Genomic DNA, 19,365 nt, shown 5'->3' on the forward strand with positions numbered 1-19,365 from the left:
CCCTCAATTTGTAAAAATCCCAATAGAATAAATTTACCTTTCATTCCTGCCCCTGAAACCTAAGTCAAACAAAGTGTGAAGCCACTGTTTTTGCTCAAATGTTCCTTTATAATAAATCTTGACTGAACTGGGTCAGCAATTCAGGCCTGTTGCATCATTCTCCACTTCTTTCTCTATGGAATAATATGCCCTGCTAACAGTGCTCAGCAACCTATTACTGCTGGACTGACTTTCAACAGTGCTGCCATTCTGAACAGAGAAGCTGCCTTGTGGAAAGCAATTTATGCTTCAGTGCCTTCAGAAGAGACGCTCTGGCTTGCAGCCTTGCATGAGCACGTTTGCTTGATCCTTTGTCTGTGTGGTGCTGCAGAGATCCCTTGCCATGCAGGGGTGGGCAACGTGTTGTTTGCAGGGGAGGAGGGGACATGCAACTTCTGAGCTCTCTTGTGCTGGGAGGAGTATCCAGGAGACTGGGCAGTCGTCTTCTCTTCATTTGCTTTCTCTCTTTCTTGAAATCGTCTTCCTCTGGACTGAGGTGATTCAGATGTGCAGAAAAAGAATGATGCATTATGTTTCTGACTTGTCCCTCTCCAGACTGCCATAAGTCCCTTTTAAAGCTCCCCTTTAATGTGGAAAGCAAAGTACTCACAATACATGTTGTGGCTTCACTGTTCCCATCCTCCTCCTGTAATCCTCCCCCTCCTCTTTTGCTTTACAGGTTCTGACCCAAACCCTGTTGTCTTCATTTTTTCCCCCTCATGCATCCATTTTTTAAACTGCACCACTCCACTGTTAACATTTTGCCCTCATAGATATTTGGAATGTTCTTTTTGCCTCTCAAACCGCTCAAAACGTTTCCATCTCCCTCATCTGACTTTTTCTTTGCACTTGGTGCCTCCCCTCCTTTCTTTAATTCCTCTGACTCCATTTCCTATTATCCTTGTATCTTACCTTATTTAGATTGTCAGTCTGTGGGTGTGGATTTTTCTGTATTGCAATTATATTTCTACAGTGCCTATTCTTTTACGTGCTTGATAAGCTTACCACACAGATGTTGTTCTCACTTTATGGTATACTTTTTCTGCACACTTGAATCAGAGAAGTAAATGAATACTTTGAGCCGATCCTACCTTGGTAGAAGAAACAGGTTCACTGCATGTTTCTCAGTTTCTGGGTCCCTGAAGCATTTTCATACTTTTAAAGGCTCTGGCTAAGATTGAGTACCACAGTGGCCTATGGGGGTGGAGAATGCAGTGTGCATATTAACTGTGGACCTTCAGCTCATGCTGCATTTCCTTTGAGACTCTTGATGCTGAATAAGTTGCTCACCCCTGTACAGATGTGTTTTTAAAGGGCATGCCTATGCTACAGAGGAGGCCGAGGCTATTTCACCTCTAGGTTAGTTGCTAGATTTGTGTGATCGATGTTACTCTGAACTTCACTGATTATGTTTGAGGTTTTTTGATCCTTGAAATATGTCACCCTCTTGCCTTAATTGGAAGGCAGTGAGCATTAATGTCAGTGGCTATTTGCAGATTAAGCCCAATTTTCGAGACTTTCATAGTCTTGGTATAGCTACACTGTAGCCATGTCAAGCAAAGTTGAGCTCCAAGTCTATAGTAATGGTTTGGTCAAACCAAATCAATGTATTTTATTGACTAAAGCAAAATCTTTGGTGTAGGCATGCCTATAAACTTGTGTAGTTTACTTTTTCATCTAAGTCTCCACCTTCTTTCTTTCATAGAAATATTATGGTCTGGATACAAAGTTTGGCGACATCGAGCAGTGGATGGTAGGCTTTGTATAAGAATTCAGATTTGTCTAAAACTGGCCATCATGTTGAATAAACTATGTAGCATAACTGTTATCTCTATCTGAAGATGTGCTTTCATTCCTGAATTCTAGTTGTTAAAACATTTTTCAGAATTGGAAGACTGATATGGTGTACTAACTCTCAGAAACCACCCTGCCCTTTTTAAAATCCAAAGCATTTCTTTGGGATGTCATGTCATATTGCTGAAGAATGTTGCTGACACCTGTCAATTAGCCTCTAGTTTCCATGTACAGACTTATATGCACTAGCCATTTATCAATCACTGTTAGAGATGTGAGAAAGGGGAGAGGCATGAGGCATCCTTCAGGCACATAGGAGCAGGAGGTGCTTTAATCTCAAGCACGATAATCAGTCTTCCACACTGTTTCCCACTACTCTCCATTGAATAATGGGTACAATTGCATGGTGGTGGTTTGAGGAAACATCTTAATGAACATAAACATTAATAAGAGAGGTGTATGAGAAATGTTAACATATTGTTGATACTTTGCCCAAGCATCCTCGTACATTTCTTCCTGGGACATCTATGTGCTTAATGTGAGGAGGCTATATAGAAAGCTGCCTTTGCTCCATGTTGCTCAGCATTATTTGCACTGACTGGCAGCAAGTCTCCTGGGAATCTTTCTTCGTCCCACTTGGAGATAGGACCAGGGATGCTCTGCCACTGAGCTTTAGCCCGGCCCCTAAACACTGCTGATCACTGCTGGCCAGGTAGATAACTATAACTCAGCACAGGCTAAAGTGCACCCCACATGTGTAGACTATTGGAAACAGAAGTACCAAAACGAGCTTCTCAGTTTGTGAACTCAGAACAATTAGAATGTGTGCTTATAGAATTCTTTAGCTCACAGTTGCATATTAAGGAATAGAAGTGGGTTTGCAAAAGGAATAATTATGTCATGAGATTTCATATACACAATAGATTTCTGATTCCGGAACAACAATGGATTTCAGATATGGTGAAATACCTATTGCTATTTTCTCCGAATTATCTTTGAGTACCATTTTTCATCATCAGATGCAATTGTGCTGAGTTCTTGACCCTAACATTTTTCTTTCAAAGTTCTGTATGCATGCTTCTCCCTTACATTTTATCTTCTGTCTTTCCTTCTGCCTTGGTAGGAAGATAGTGAGCGTTACACCCGTAAATCCAGAAGAAATGCCTCGGTCAGTATTGTTTGCACTTTGTGCTAGAACTATCATTTTAAAAGTAATGAATAAAAATTAATGACTAAAATTAATCTTTGTGGAGATTTATGGAGCACCTCTGCAAATTTAGCGGAAACAAAACCCCACATTGATTATTTTTTAATTGAATGAATTGGGAGCAAGATGGGATCATCCACAGGGATCATGGGATCACCATTCCTCTTTCATATACATGCTCCCTCTGTTCTTCATTTTAACCACTGTTATGTCTGCATGGATCTTAAATGTGCTTAATGCTACCAGTAGCTTGGAGGTACTCCTGGATCCTTTGCTGTTGCTTGAGGATCAGGGGCAGGCACGCTGGGTTCCGCCCCACATTGTGGGTGCCCAGTGCACACACGCACACACCATCACACACATCACACGCATGACGTCACATGGTGCAACAGGCCCTGTTGGACCCTCCAGCAGCTGCAATGTGCTTTCGGAGGGTGCAACAGGCCACGTTGGGCCTCAGCACGCTGTGTGAGGTCATGCATGCACGCCACATTGGGTTGACCGGCTGGGCACTCACAGTAACAATTTTGTGGGTGCCCCAGAACCCAGGTCCCTCAGAGTTGGTGCCTATGCTCAGGTGGCCTCAGTGGTGCAGAGTGCCTTCCATCGGCTTCGGCTGGTGGTCTAGCTGCACCAGGGATAGCCTAACTTCTGTTGTCTGCTCTGGTAACCTCTAGGTTAGCTTACTGCAACATGTTATATGTAGGGCTGCCTCTGAAGATTCTTCAGTGAAGATGGTTTAGAAACTTCACCTGATGCAGAATTCAGCAACCAGGTTGCTCATCAGGGCAAGATGGTTTGAGCATATTACACTGATCCAGGCCAGACTACACTGGCAGCCAATTAGTTTCTGGGTCCAATTAAAAGTGTTGGTTTTGAACTATAAAGCATTAAACGGCTTAGTACTGGTATACCATAAGGACCATCGCTCTTCATATGAACTGACCCAGATGCTAAAATCCTCATCTGAGGCCCTTCTTCACGTGCCTCCTCCATGAGAGGTCTGGAGGGGGCAACCTGAGAACAGGCCTTTTCTGCAGTGGCTCCCTAATTGTGGAATGCTCTCCCAGGGAGGTTTGTCTATGCCTTCATTATACATCTTTAGCTGGCAGGCAAAAACATTTCTCTATAACCAGCCTCTGGCTGATTAATATTCTATGGCATTTTAAATGTGTGGGGTTTTTTGGGGGGCGGTTGTTTTGTTTTGATTGGTTTTTGTTCTAACTTTATTTTCTTCTTTTATCCTGTATTTTTATCAAGCAAACTGCCCTGAGATCTTCAGATGAAGGGCAGTATATAAATTTAATGAATAAATAAATAAATAAATAGATTAACTTATATGTATCTCCTGCACATAAACTGAAATGTTTTCAGGTAGCTACAAGGAACGTAAAAAGCTAATAATGCTTTAGAGATTTCTCCTTTTTTGGATTTCATTTTGCTGTGGTTTTTCCCCTCCCTGCTGAATGTTTCATATATACGTTAGGCTGTGTAGTGTTTTGGTACCTTTTCTTGTATTTCATCATTAAAACTTCTCCCTGGATTATTGACCCAGTGTTGCATTTCCGTCTTTTTTAAATGGTTGTCTGGTATCCTCTTTACTTGGTTCCCTGTAGGCTTCAGATGAAGATGAGCGCATGTCTGTGGGTAGCCGCGGAAGCCTAAGGGTTAGTACTAAGAGACTAAACATTGCCAGAATTGTCTCCTGCATTTGCTTAAGATGGGTGGTTCTGTTCTTCCATTCCTAGATGTTTGATAATTGCCTTTTTCCCACTGTCTCCCAGTTTTCCTTATTCAAAGCTGTGAATTTTTTGTCTGCTTGAGCCTGTATTAAAGTAAGCATCAGTGAGAGTCACACAGGCCTGCCGGGCTCTCTAAGTATGGCGGGGAATTATATTTCAATGTGATCTTATGCATGTGTAACAGCCTATATTTTGCATCATTTATATAGCAACTCTTATTGTACAATCAACCTTTTCCCTGGTTGATTACAGTGGTACCTCAGGTTACTTCCGGGTTTCGCCGCTTGCGCATGCGCAGAAGTGCTAAATCGCGCATGCACAAAGGCTGTGCTGAAGGTTACGAACACTGTGGGTTGCGGACGTGCCTCCATCATGGATTACGTCTGCAACCCAAGGTTTCACTGTATAACGTTATTAGGAAACCTGACACCTTTTCTATTATTATTTGTATCTGCCTGATGTTACAGTGAATAAAAAATGCATAGCTTTTAATTTAAATTTCAAACGTTTGTGTTTATAGGGGGTGATTCCCCACCCGTATTTTAGCCTGGAACTTTTACATAGCAAGAGAGACTGTCAGCATTAAGTTGTTGGACTTTTTCATTTTCCTTACAATATTATCCAAATAGCATGGCTTGTAATTAAATTAGGTGAATGATGTTTCAACCCCCAAGTCTTCTCTGACATTATTAATCTCAAACAGATGTTTGAATTTGAATCAAAACCTGATTTTGAGAGTCATCAGATGTGATGAGATTCTAATGGCTGGGATAATGACAGATTTCAAATTTTGCATTCAGCTGAGATTGAAGTAGCTCAGATCTTTGGAGCTTAAAGTTGCAATCATGCTGAAGTAGTGATTAGTAACTTGCAGTCAACTTGGCCACATACGTCACTCAGGGGTTCCTTTCCTCCTGTCTCCTGTTGTCAATCCAGACTTGATTCATTGTGCTGCTGCAGCCAGTGGTGGAGCTTCATCCTCCAGCACTGGGGGGCGCGGAGAGCAGGCGGGGGCAGGGCTGGCGCGCGACCCAGGGGCATGGTGTGCCGTCCGCAGGGGCGTGGTGCCCAGCGTGGGCGGGGAGGGGGCAGCCACGATGGCACCCTACCAGGATTGCGCTGCCGGGGGCGGTGCGCTCCCTCTGTACTCCTCTTCCTCTGCCGGTGGTTGCAGCATGAGAACTATGACATTTTGCTTGCTTCCTAGCTGCAGTGGTTTGGTCAGATAGTTTGATTAACCTTGTAGGCAAGTATAATAGAACTCTTATCAGCTGGTTTTTGAGAGCATTCCTGTGTTTTGCAAAAGGGCAGATCTTCTCAGTGACATTGTTCCTGAATCCTTTGAGCATGTACATGCATTCATAAATGCTAAGATTTCACTAAGAGTCAAATTTCTATTTCATTTGTGGATATGAGAGAAGTGGGAATTGAAAGCCTTTTCATTCTGCATTCTTCCTCTTGCTTCAGACTGGATTAGAGACAGAGAGGACCAAAAGGATGAACTTCAAAACAGTATGTATTCAAAGGTTCTATCTTCCCCTGAGAACAGTAACATATGGAAGGTGAAAAGAGAGATTGAAAAATGACTGCCTTTTACAAGTGATATTAGCAGTATGTATGTGCTATAGATATGTGAATAACATTGTGTTTCTGGGGAAATGCGTTATTTTCAAAACTTGTATTTCCATAATAATCTGAGAGGAAAAATGTGGCGCCATATTATTAGACGATGGGGAGAGAGAAGAGCAACTCATGTTATACTATATTATTGTCAGCTTGGAGGAAGAATAGGCTGTTGTCATACACCTAGGGGTAAGACCCCTTGAATTTAATAGGACGTATACCTGAGTAGAAGTGGTCATCTATTGGCATTTTGCTTTGAAAGGTCCCCATGTTTCACAGAATGGTAACACGAATAACATGGGTGACTACTTACCCCTTAGTGCAACTGCCAAGGAATGGAGAAGTGAGCATAGCTTTTCACCCACTCGGCTGAGTCGTTTCTTCCCTTCTTGCGGCACAGCAGGGCCCTAGCTAGGTAATGATTATACGATTAGAAGTGCTGTCACTTACATTCTTCTCTGATTAGCCACTGCAAGTGCTGCTTCATTGGGTGGGGCTTGTGTGTTTGTGGTGATGCTCATTTCATCTTCTGATCGAAGGAGCAAGATTTGTAAGGCATTGCTCAAATGCTGGGTTTCCTTTGTGACACAGAGCAGAGTTGATGTGACACATTTTTCCTCTCTGTTCCAGGCCTCTGTAGGTTTTCTGAGTACAGTACTCTGGGTGCAAAGGCAGGCTGCTGTGGAAGGGCAGAGAAATCATTTGCAATATTTTAGCCAGTGCGGGCTAACTGCAGAAAGTATTTTTCCATCTCTGTTATAGTCCTGTTCCACCTCCCCCCTCCCCCCCAGGAGCTCTGGGCAGTATACATAGATTTCCTCCCCACTGTATTTTATCATCACAACAGCACTGAGAAGAAGGCAAGGCGGAGAGACTAACTGGCTCAAGGTCACCCCATGAATCTAATAGCTCTGTGGGGATTTGCATGTGGCCTTTCCTACTCCAGGAATGACACTTAACGCTTAACCACCCCATCATGTTGGCTTTAGTTCTGCAAATAAAGCCTGGTCAATTCTCCATTTCATACGCCAGTTAAACTTATTTCTGTTTTATGCTTATAGCAGATTATCACTGTTTACTTAAAAGTGAATACATTTGCCAGAGTTCTGACATGGATAATCCCAGAAAATGGTCACGGCTCTATATGAAGCTGGTCAAAATAAAACTATACTAATAATCATTTTTTTAATGTCATGGAATTCTACTCAATATTGATCCAGAGCAGATTCCAACGTATAGTTAGCAGAGTAAAAACTTTAACACGTTGCAGGATTCCCAAAGAATAGACCAGAGGCAATTGAATTTCATCCAGCAGAGCGTTACTGCTGCTGAATGCAAATTAACATAATGGTCACAAATCCAGTACATTCAGGATTGGCACTGTCCATAAGAAATCCAGTTGCAGCAGACCTAACTTAAACTTACAATAACTTATAATAAGTCTAAACCTTAACACTAAGCATACTGCGTACAGAACACCAGAAGGGAGGGAGATAGCTAGCTAGATAGATAAAATGAAGCCCAGGCTCCTTCTGGCCTCTTACTTTTATAGTCAGCATGACCTTGACAGAAGGAGATAAGAGACCCAGTTTAAGCCAGCTGGACTCAGCTTCTCTGAAGGAAGAACCCAAACATCAGGAACCTTCTGCTTGTTCCTCTTACGCAGAGAAGCTTCCAGAACCCTCTTGAATTAATTAGAATAGGAAAGATCTTGACATATCAGATCAATACTTTCTGTACTAAGAAATGCAAACTGACATTTTATACTGAAAATGGTATAGCAGTATATCTGATCGAATCATTATTTAATATAAATATATTCCAAATGAATGATAAATGTACTTCCTTCAAAAACATCACTTTCTGTTAGAACAATATATATCTTGGGCCTCCATTGTAGTTTGAATTTGAAAAAGTCCCCTTCCAAAAGACCCCATACAGTCAGTGCTGTGTAGTAACTAAGGTGCTTGTCCTAAGATTAGGAAGACCTGTGTTCAAATGTTGACTCAGCTATAATGCTTACTTGGTGACTATTTGTTACAGGTAGGTAGCTATGTTGGTCTGCCGTAGTCGAAACAAAATAAAAAAATTCCTTCCAGTAGCACCTTAGAGACCAACTAAGTTTGTTATTGGTATGAGCTTTTGTGTATCTGAAGAAGTGTGCATGCACATGAAAGCTCATACCAATAACAATAACAAACTTAGTTGGTCTCTAAGGTGCTACTGGAAGGAATTTTTTTTTTATTCTGGTGACTTTTATTCAGTCACTATCTCTTTGTATAATACCCTGAACTCCTTGGAGGAAGGGCAAGATAAAATGTAATTAGTGTATATGACCAAATCATTTTGTGCAATGTTCATAGTTTGTAACAAACTCATAGTTCATATAGAGGTTTATTACCAATGGTAATAACTATGATCAAATAAAAAGGGTTTACTACAATTGTGGTGGGCACATTGAATTATGGTCACACAATTTGTTTATTAGAGGGATACTGAATAGATGATGTCAAAGTCTGTAACAGTGAATAGAGATGCATATGTTCTGCTTGCTTCACTCTTTTCTATTCTCCCTAGTAAACAACAACATTAAATTAATAATTTTCTGTATTCTTTGATATTATATTGCCTTTGTTAAAATAGATGCATAACTAAAAAATTCTCCGATTTACAGGAATTATGAGAAGCTGTTGTTGTTTTTAGCATCTTCCTGTGAGGTGTGACTCTGAATTTCTGGTAGCCTAGGCTGGATCTTTCTTCCTTCTCAAGTTTGGTTTAGTGTTCTTATAGACAAATTCTATCATGCTACTTCTAAATGAATTTCATATGGCTGTTTTAGTTCTTTACTCCCCTTTCTCTCTGTCTCTCCCTTCCCTTCCCTCTTACGACAGACAAATGGTTATGAAGAAGATATGTATGGTTCATCCCAGAGTAGAAAATCTAGTAGGGTTAGTAGATTTTTTAATTCTTACATTTTGTTTGTTATGAAAGCAATAATTAGGCAGGCTTCTTAATGTACCATCCTTATTCTTTGGTGATAACTTGTACTAAGAATATGCAAAAACAACGAAGTCTTGTTAGCTTGTAAGGTACAACAGATGTATGGAGGCAAAAGCTTCCATTTGTCAAACCCCACTTTGTCAGTTGCATGAAGCACTCAACCAAGTTGGGTAGGTCTATGTACCCCGAGGACAAAAAAGAATGAAAAAGTAAGATCAAACAAAGGAAAAAAACAGCTATGGGGGAATCATAATACTTCGAACAGCGCAAATGAATTCAGAATCCAGCCAAACAAATGTAAGATGTGATTAGTAGTAAGTAATAATCTTTGATGCTGGTTCAAAGAGGAGACGATTATAAATCTGTTTTACACACACACAACAATATTTAAGGAAGCACTGCAATAGTTAATGTGATCACTCTGACTGTAAGAAGGTGTATACTTCAGCTGGAATGCGCAGTGTAGTTGGGCTGGTTTTGTAGAAGCAAAACAAGCTTTAACAATCTTGCGTCACTCATTGTCGGCCTGGTACCATGCAATATTGCATAAAAATTATTCTAGCTTAGGAGGAGCAATTCTACAGTGTGGAAGAAAAGTACCATACAGAGAAGTCACACGTGAAGACTGGATGGTTCCCCCCTCCGTCCTTCATGAGAGACTTCTTGCCAACACAGTATATTAAAAATACTTTAAGTTAGCCACTCATTGGGTGGGGTATAAATAATAAATTATTATTATTATTATTATTATTATTATTATTATTATTATTATTACTACTACTACTACTTATGGGCGAGAAACCTGTTGGCATCAAGTGATCAGGTACGTGCTCCTGGGGGAAAATTTGTTTCATCTTTAAAGTTGAGATAAACGATGGTGGAATGTTTAATACTGTTCTCTGCCATAAAATCATCAAGCTTTTAAAGATGTGAGATGGATCACATCCAGTTTTGTCAACTAGCCCTACCAGAGTTACTGTAATACGATGTGGAAGAAGACTGTTTATTGAAGCTTCTCTAACTAGGCCAAGTACACGTATACATGATACAGATAATAATGGTTGGAGCAGTGGCGTAGCGTGGGTTGTCAGCACCCGGGGCAAGGCAAGTAATTTGTGCCCCCTAACCCGTGGATTTGCACCCCCTAACCCTAACCCCCAGATGTTGCGCCCGGTGCGGCCGGCCCCCCCCTGCACCCCCCACGTTACGCCACTGAGTTGGAGCAATAACTTAGAATTGCTGTATTTGATTCAAATATGGAATAATAATATAACCAAGAATCAGAAAAGGGAAGCCAAGTTGCTATGTGAATCACAGAATCAGAGAGTTGGAAGGGACCATAAGGGCCATCTAGTTCAAGCCCCTGCAATGCAGGAATCTCAAAATGAAATAGACCTAATTTGGGGGGAAAGTTTAGTTTAAATAAATGAATTTGTACCCTTTCCACTCTCGGAAGATTGTTCTGAAGGAATGCATAGGAAATAGTATTTCAGGAAATTAGTTCTGAACAATGACCCCTTAACTGACTTCCACCCCTTGCACCAACCTTCCCAACCTGGAGGTCTCCCCCTCCAATCTTCCTTGACCGCTGGTTATGTTGACGGGCTGATGGGAGCTTTAGTCCAAAACATCTGAAGGGCCCCAGTTTGGGGAAGACTGCCTTATATCAAGCAAGTATAAACTTTGCATATCAATGAATCCACCATTGGGTGTGAGCAGGGTATCCTTTATATAAAACAGAAAGGGTTAATACCATTGTTTCTATGGAATGATGGGAGAAACAAGAATGCTTTATAGGCCAAAGTGAATATATTATATATTTGGAGGTTTGCCAATTAATTCAGTGTTTATTCTGACTTCTGAACCTTTTGAGATCCATTCTGCCATTGGCATATTGCTTCCTAAAATAAAACTAAGAAAAGATGGATGTGTACTCTTCAAACAAGGCTGGGATGACTTTTCTTCTCTCAGCTGCAATGGGTGTGTCACTCATCCTAATATTCTGGTTTGTCCTACCTACTTAAAGGAGTGTTCAGGTAGTGGAGGCAAGCCTCTTTTCTTACCAGTCTAGTTCTGTTTCATAGCTAGAAAGATAGGAACGACTCAATGCCTGGAAAAGGCAAGACAATTTTTTAGAGGAAAGTTGGTGAGTACCCATAATCCCTATATTACTGAACTCCTGGTTGCATAGTTTTTGTCTAAATAGAAATAACTTGCTAATAAGCAATAGTTTATATATCTTCCTGCATTCTTTATGTTTCAGAATTGCATCTTGAAATGAACTAGGTGCTCAAAGAGCTCAAAGAGAGAGGATAATAAAGTAAATTATAGGTGTTCCCTGTACTGAAAACTAGAGTAGATAAAATCTTTTGTTATTCTTTTACATGGAACAGCATTTAAAACACAGGCATCTTTCTTTTCTGAAATAGACACTGCCTTATCCAACAGAATGATAGTTATTTACTCCACAAGAATATTGTTTTGGGCAACATGGTATTCGAAATGCTTTCTGATCCCACAGTCTGGGTACAGCAGATAGTATACAGTATTCACTGAGGACTCTGATTTGGAATAAATGACATCTTTTTCATTCTTGTTTTTAAAACTTTTTATATTTATTCAGGCTTCCTGCTACTCTGACCTTAGTCTTCCTTGCAGTGGTTTTCCTTCCAAATCCCAACCTTCTTCCCAAAATGGAAACCGGGTCTGTCAGTTTTCCTCCCTGCCATTTTTGTTGAACATTTGAGTTACCCCTGGGCAGTATAACCTCGGTTTGTTAATTTAAGAGGCTATAATAAATGAGTGATTCCATATACTTTTGTTTACCTCCATCCAATATTCTCAAGGTTAGTTGTATTATTATTATTATATTTATACCCTGCCCATCTGGCTAGGTTTCCCCAGTCATTCTGGGTTGCTTATGGCATATCTAAAACATAATAAAAAACATCAAGCGTTAAAAAGCTCCTGATACATGAGTGCCTTCACATGTCTTCTAAAAGTTGTGTAATTCCTTATCTCATTGACATCTGATAAGAGGGCGTTTCACAGGGGAGGGTGCCACTACCAAGAAGGCCCTCCGCCGTCTTGGTTTTCCTTTTAAATCTTTATTTCCACTTCTGCTTGAAAGGTAAAATAGAATTCTGGTTTCCAGACAGCATAAGACTCTGTCCTACCTCTGTCTTGAATCATTTATTTATTTTTAATCATTTAGTCATCCTTTTGATCTCTTTATATTTGCCTTAGCAATTCTGAAAGCCACTGAGGGAAGTAAGAGATAAATGTTTTAATTCTACCTGCATTTTATCAGTAAAAAATAGATAGTACAGTGTATAGAATATATTTAAAAATTCCTGCAATACCCCCCCCCCCCAAAAAAAGAAATCACTGATTTAAAAGCCTTACAGCCTTCACTGGGGTTGAATTTGCTTAATTTGCATGCAGAAACTAACATGTATTTTTCCTGGTCAGAGTTCTGGTTTTTTCCTTCCTGCATGTAGTGTGTGAGAGTGTGTGTGTCCCCGCCCCTACAATTTTGTATATTCTATGAGAAACTTCTACATGTTTGCCTTCTACGAAAATGTCTCCTCCAATTTTCTAATTAAGCTACTTTTGCATGTTGGTTTATAGCTAGTTTTGATAGTCTACTTTCTTAATAGTTCAGTGTGCTTTTTTCCCCTCCAGAAATATAGATTTGCATCACTTAGAAATGTCCCATTATTTTTCAAAGCTGTGTCCCAATAAGTTGATGTGTTTACCTCTTATGTTTGTTGTCAAGGTAGCTTCCTTTGCCATTACAGTATTGTAGCTGAGACGGAAGCCGGAGTATCGAAGCTGTTTTTGTCTCTTGTACCTAGATGTTTTAATTCATGCTATGTGATTAATGTCTGCATCCCAATTATTGTGTTGTGCTTTTGCAATAGTATCCTCCCTTCCTGTATGTAATATGCATAAGGTTGCTCACCTTGCCATCTAACTCTTACTTGGCTTTGACTTTTTGACCATTGAAGCAGAAATGGCAACCTCTGCCATATTCTGATTTACCTTGCACTACAGCATATATATTGTAGTAACTGACAGCAGCACGAGGAATTCCACAGCAAACAAGCAGTAGATTTCCCTTCTCCCTTCATTTTCTAAGTGGATTAAAACCAGATTGTGTTCCTTGTCGTTCTCAGCCCTCCTTGTTGTACAGTGAAGCCAGAAGCTGCAGGGTTGGTTCTTGCTCTCCCTTTGTGTAGAATCTGTTTCATATGTCACATATGTTGACCATGTTCTGTTACGTCTTAGAAACATCTTCTTGTTGCAGTTCATGTCACTTGTGCTGTGCATTGAGCATGTGATCTCTATGAATGGAATGCACATTTGCCTTTGGTGTGTCTGTCAGCTCTGTTCTGCTCATCTTCCCTTTCCCTCCCACTAGAATCCTGCGGTTGCTGCTTGTGAAACTGCTAACAATATTTCCGTCTGCTAATTGTGCCTGTTTTCCAGCTGCTGGGTGGTACATTACAATGTAACGTTAAAAAAGAAAAAAGAGACAACATCATAGCTTTTGCATTTAAAGAAAAAAAGGCTAAAATTGTTGGGATGTCCCAACAAAATAACAGTGGGGGGTGGGAGGGAGGTCATTCCATAGGCAAGCTGCAAAACCTTGAAGCACACCCCAGATTAGACCCTCTTCCTCCTGCTATATTTGTCCCTTCCATGCAGTGTCTCTGTGGCAGTTCAAATCATGTTTGACTGTAATGTTTTATGACCAGACCTTTTTTTGCAGTACTACACTCGGTGGAATGTTAAATCCCAATGATAAGGAATCATGATGAGAGATTGGTGAGGCAAAAGTGGAAATAGTTTGGAGAATATTTAAAGAGGTACAACAGCCAGGAAAAAATATCCAAGTAGGGATAGATACGTGAGCAGCAGTAAATAACACTTAGGATAGAATCAAATGGATATGAAGTGTAACAAGGACCAAGCAGCAGATAGGTAGCCGTGTTGGTCTGCCATAGTCAAAACAAAAAAATTCCTTCCAGTAGCACCTTAAAGACCAACTAAGTTAGTTCTTGGTATGAGCTTTCGTGTGCATGCACACTTCTTCAGATACACTGAAACAGAAGTCACCAGACCCTTCTATATAGTGAGAAGGTGGGGAGGGGTATTACTCAGAAGGGTGGTGGGAATGGGTGATTGGCAGATAGCTGTGATGAGCCTGTTGACGACTCTTAACGACTGCAATAGGTCTTACAGGAAAAAGCAAGGGGTGAGAAGGTGAAAAATGGCTTTGTCATGTATAATGAGATAAGAATCCAATGTCTTTGTTCAGACCAGGTCTCTCCATGGTTTTAAGTTTGGTAATAAGTTGCAATTCAGCAGCTTCTCTTTCCAGTCTATTTCTGAATTTCAGAGTCGTCAACAGGCTCATCACAGCTATCTGCCAATCACCCATTCCCACCACCCTTCTGAGTAATACCCCTCCCCACCTTCTCACTATATAGAAGGGTCTGGTGACTTCTGTTTCAGTGTATCTGAAGAAGTGTGCATGCACACGAAAGCTCATACCAAGAACTAACTTAGTTGGTCTTTAAGGTGCTACTGGAATGAATTTTTTTGTAAGGACCAAGCAGAAAGCCATAGAGGGATGGATAGGGAAGTCTGGAGAAATGAGATGAAGAGAATTGAAAAATGTATGTATTAAATTTTGGAAAATGCATTGGGGAAAAATCCCCTAGTTCCTAACCAGGGGTGCCATGGGGGAGGACAGTGGGCTGAGGGCTTCCCCAAAAATTTTTCAAGGAGGGTGCGGATCCCCCTCAATATTCCACATAGTATGTTAGCTTCTACTTCCACCACCTCTCCGCAAAAATGGTACTTCCCTGCCACCTCTGCTGTTCCTTTGCGCTACAATTTTAGCTAGGGTTGCCATACGTCCGGGAAATCCCGGATATGTCCTCTTTAGTGGGCCAATGTGCCCATCCGAGGAGATTTTTACATTTTAAAGTAAATTTCCAGAGTTGTCTGGGTTTTTAAAATATATTTAATTGGCTTTTTGGCTTGGGTGGTGCAGGCTCGGAGTCAGGTGCAGGCTTGGATGTGGGTGGCTCTGGTGCCGGCAGCTCAGGTTTGGGCGCGGGCTGCTCTGTATGCCGCGGCCACTGCCAGCCCGAGCTGGGGAAAGAGGCACACAGGTGCCTCTTTCCCCAGCTTGGACTGGCTACAGCAGGGGTTGTCCTTTTTTTCGCTCTTCAAGCTATGGCAGCCCTAATTAACACAAGTTAATTGTCAAACATACGCTTCAGGTTACAGACTCCGCTAACCCAGAAATAGTGCTTGAGGTTAAGACTTTGCTTCAGGATGAGAACAGAAATTGTGCTCCGGCGGCACGACAGCAGCAGGAGGCCCCATTAGCTAAAAGTGGTGCTTCAGGTTAAAAACAGTTTCAGGTTAAGAACGGACCTCTGGAACGAATTAAGTACTTAACCCGAGGTACCACTGTGATAGGAAAGTTTTTAAGAGAGTTACATTAGAGTGTAATGTTTGGAATTTAAAGTGCCATCTACTACACAGTAATTTTCTGTGTGTTCATATTAACTATGAAGGCCGTGGCCAGAAACATATTTTTATTTATTTATTTATTTATTTTATTTGAACATGCACAAACATTTTAATTTTCCTTGCTAAAGCTTAAGATAGGTTTTTATGTTGTCACTTTTATAGCTAATTTGAATGGGCAGACTTGATTATTTCCATAATGTATGAATGGGTGCAGACCAGATATGGAGCAGCCCTCTGCCATCACTTATTTTCTCCTAGAAAAGTGCAGCCTTTTCTCTGGTGCAGGAAGGAGGGGGCCATGAACAAAAGCCCAGAAACTGGCTTCTCAGATCATGAGCAAGAATTCATTTAAAACAAATATGGGGAAACATCTGTAATTCACAGTTTTGAACCTAGTATTTCTGAGCAATTAAATATTAGTCATTTCAATGGCATTATCCCCTTGCTTATCCTGATACTTCCAAATGCCTCAAGACAACTCCTATTGCATTTACGCGTCATAAAAGGGCATCGGTTTAGCATAATACCAAGGAATCTTGGCAATAAATCAGCAAACAGTGAAGGAATGATGACAGCAGTGAGCTTAGCTCACTCTTTGAATATGGTATGTAAATTTACCCTAAAGGCAAATCAAATACTAAAATTATGTAACCAAGCAGTCAAATTTAGCAAAATTTACTACAAACAGGCTGAAATATTCAAGCTATTTCAATAATTAAATGAAGTTGTTCTATTTAAATTACAAGTCACAAAAGAGAAAAAAATACTTAACTAGTACTATAACGTCTAATTGATTAGGTTAAGTGACTAACTCCTCTTATTTACTAACAATACCTGCAACTCATGGAGCAGAAGATTGTGGCAGGTGTCACACACACACACACACACACACACACACACACACACACACACACAGGACTCTTCTCAGGTAATGCCTGCTAGGACTCTCACACACGTTGTTGTTGTTTTTTAAGGCAGCATTCTTTGTTTGCTTCGGAACTATTGTTTTTATCCATATGGAATTGGCTGCCCTGTAACAACTCGCTACTTTCAATACTGCGGTGTCCAAAGTAGTTTAGGTCTTCTGCCCATTTGTGAAATAGAGCAGTCGTGGAAAAACTGTAGGCTGAAAATAGGATAATGGTTCTGAAAGCTGGCATTGAAATCAAACGGCTGCTATCTGTAAACTTTACAGATCTATGAGGCTTCTACAAAGTTTAATGTTTAAGCAGTGGGGGGGGGTGTTCAGCTGGAGCACAGTTCTGGCACCTCTCAGGTGTGCACCATTGTGGGTCGGCACTCCCCCTGCCCGCTTCTTGTCTTTACATACTTCTGAGAAGCCCAAATGAACATTTCAAGTCAAGACAGAAACTGGCCAGCCTATGCAAGTCTACGCTTTATAGAAGACTATGACTCCACCTCGCTCCTAGCTGCTCCCAGCCATGCTGTGAGCTGGGGCCAATTTGTATCTCCTTTTCTTCGATGTGTCTCCCATGGAGTGGCGGTGGGCTTTGAGCTCTCCAAGCAGGCCTCTACCATTGCCCGTTGGCACAAGGGCCCTTCCATGCTGGTCTAGCGGATGCCTGAATCCAAGAGACTGAGGGAGGTGAGGGCACATTTCTTTGACCTGCACCAGAACCAGGGGTGATCCTTGAACCAGCTAGGGAAACAGCTTCCCTTAGTTTTAAGCACCTCCCCGGGCAGTGAATGCAGCTGTTGCCAAACCAGCATCTGCCCCAAGTTACCCAGCAACTTACTGTGACAACTTCATGGTGAGTTCCCGCACTTATTTTTCTTTGGGGGGGGGGGAGCACTGTGTTTAAGGTTAATTCAGCAGCCATAACGTTTCTAGTAACTCGCTCCTCATGTTATTAAATAAGTTTGATAGGCACAGAAACTGATCACTGGGTACCCTGCAAGGAAAGCCGAACTCTCTAAGTTGTAGTGCAGTGTTGCTGCTCGTAGTAGTGTGTTCATTCATTCATTCATCCCTGCATTATGCTTACCTGTCACTGGTTTTTTTTAATGGATGGAGTTTGTAATTTCCACACTCTTAATTTATTCTCACCACAATTGGGAGCTGAGAAGGCAGTTACTTGAAGGAGGAGAGAGAGAGAGAGAGAGAGAGAGCGCGTGCGCGCGCGTGCATGTATATGTATCCTTAAGTCTTTTGGTACAGAAGCCTATTTAAACATGTTGCTGCCCACACAAAGCCCTTAGGCTTTGAATCAGTAAAAATAAATAATCAACACTGACAATGATCCTGTTTTGAATATATGAGTTGAAAGGAGCCAGTCTGCAAATATTGCGGTAAGGCAACCTCAATAGGCCTAGCTACCACTCAGCTTAGGCTCCTCAGCTCAGGTTGTGTTCAAGACCATATTCCTGCTTCCATCCCCTCATGGTACCTTTATTTGCTCTTCCTGCTGCCTCCAACCTGACCTCTTCTGCCTTCTATTCAGTTTTATGCAGGAATCTACCAGCGAGCCAAGCAATCTTTGTTTCTTTCCCTCTGAAACTGTTTCAAACTTGAAATTGTGTAAAAGGATTTCCATTCATTTAGGAATTGTTGTGCAATGCCTACAGGGTACTGAGTTTAGAAGAGACGCAGCTGGAGCACAAGGTGCCCAGCAACATTCCTGATGTGAAGAGTGGGATCCCTCACTTTAATTCTGCATGCATTTGGACTAGTTTGCAGGGGGGTTTCCGCATCCTTCCCTTGCATGCAGCTTGCACTACACTTTAGGAGATACTGACATTTATTTTGTTTCTTCCTTTCCATTTCCTTTGTCTCTTTTATTTTGCACCTTGCTGTATTTTGAACCTCCCAAATCTACCAATACTGTTCTGACTCTGTTTTTTAATTGTAGGCATCTCTGTATGATGAGAACTTTAACAGTGGGAATCGTCGGTATAGTGCCTCTAGTTCACGTCCTGTAAGATGGTTTCCACATTTTTGTGCTGGCCTCGTTTGTTTTGTACTAAAACATGTTCTGTTGTAGTAGCTTGTGTAGCACTGGTTGCCTGCAATGTTTTCTAAAAAGACCACTTTCTGTAACTACCTGAAATAATAGGTACTTCCTGTTTAGATCTAAATGCTGTTCCTTGTGTGTCAAATGGTCCTCATAAGATACAATGAGCCCTTTCAGATATAACAGGCCTGGTTCAGTAAGCTGAGAATGAGTGTTTGACCCACATACTTCTCTCTTACCCCATACCTGACTTCCACACTTTGATAAGCATTAACAAATGTCATTGCAGTGTACAACAATAAAATTAAGACAGATAAACAGTTTTCCAAAAGACATTTGATGCTTCCCAAATCTTTGTCTTTTAAAACTAGAGTCCCCCCCCCCCTTTTTTTTTGTTCATAACAGAGAACTCTGGTTTAAACAAAACAGGACTAAA

General features: G+C 41.1%; 1 protein-coding gene across 38 annotated transcripts in view; it reads left to right on the plus strand.

The window, feature by feature from the left end:
* Positions 1 to 19,365, plus strand: part of LRRFIP1 (LRR binding FLII interacting protein 1) — a 103,300-nt gene that overhangs the window by 43,869 nt on the left and 40,066 nt on the right. For 10 of the 38 annotated variants that reach the window (XM_083704815.1, XM_083704816.1, XM_083704817.1 and 7 more), the window contains 7 exons: positions 1,745 to 1,792; positions 2,957 to 3,001; positions 4,657 to 4,707; positions 6,250 to 6,294; positions 9,297 to 9,353; positions 12,029 to 12,109; positions 18,828 to 18,893. The exons of 11 other annotated variants lie outside the window; for them this stretch is intronic. In XM_083704815.1, the coding sequence (XP_083560941.1) occupies positions 1,745 to 1,792; positions 2,957 to 3,001; positions 4,657 to 4,707; positions 6,250 to 6,294; positions 9,297 to 9,353; positions 12,029 to 12,109; positions 18,828 to 18,893 (393 nt within the window). Of the gene's footprint in view, positions 1 to 1,744; positions 1,793 to 2,956; positions 3,002 to 4,656; positions 4,708 to 6,249; positions 7,994 to 8,797; positions 9,354 to 11,265; positions 11,552 to 12,028; positions 12,110 to 18,827; positions 19,126 to 19,365 lie in introns of those variants that run through there. 17 more of the 38 variants (XM_083704821.1, XM_083704790.1, XM_083704793.1 and 14 more) reach the window with 8 other exon arrangements.

Source organism: Podarcis gaigeae (genome assembly GCF_964106915.1).
Source record: "Podarcis gaigeae genome assembly, chromosome: 1".
Taxonomy (NCBI): Eukaryota; Metazoa; Chordata; class Lepidosauria; order Squamata; family Lacertidae; genus Podarcis; species Podarcis gaigeae.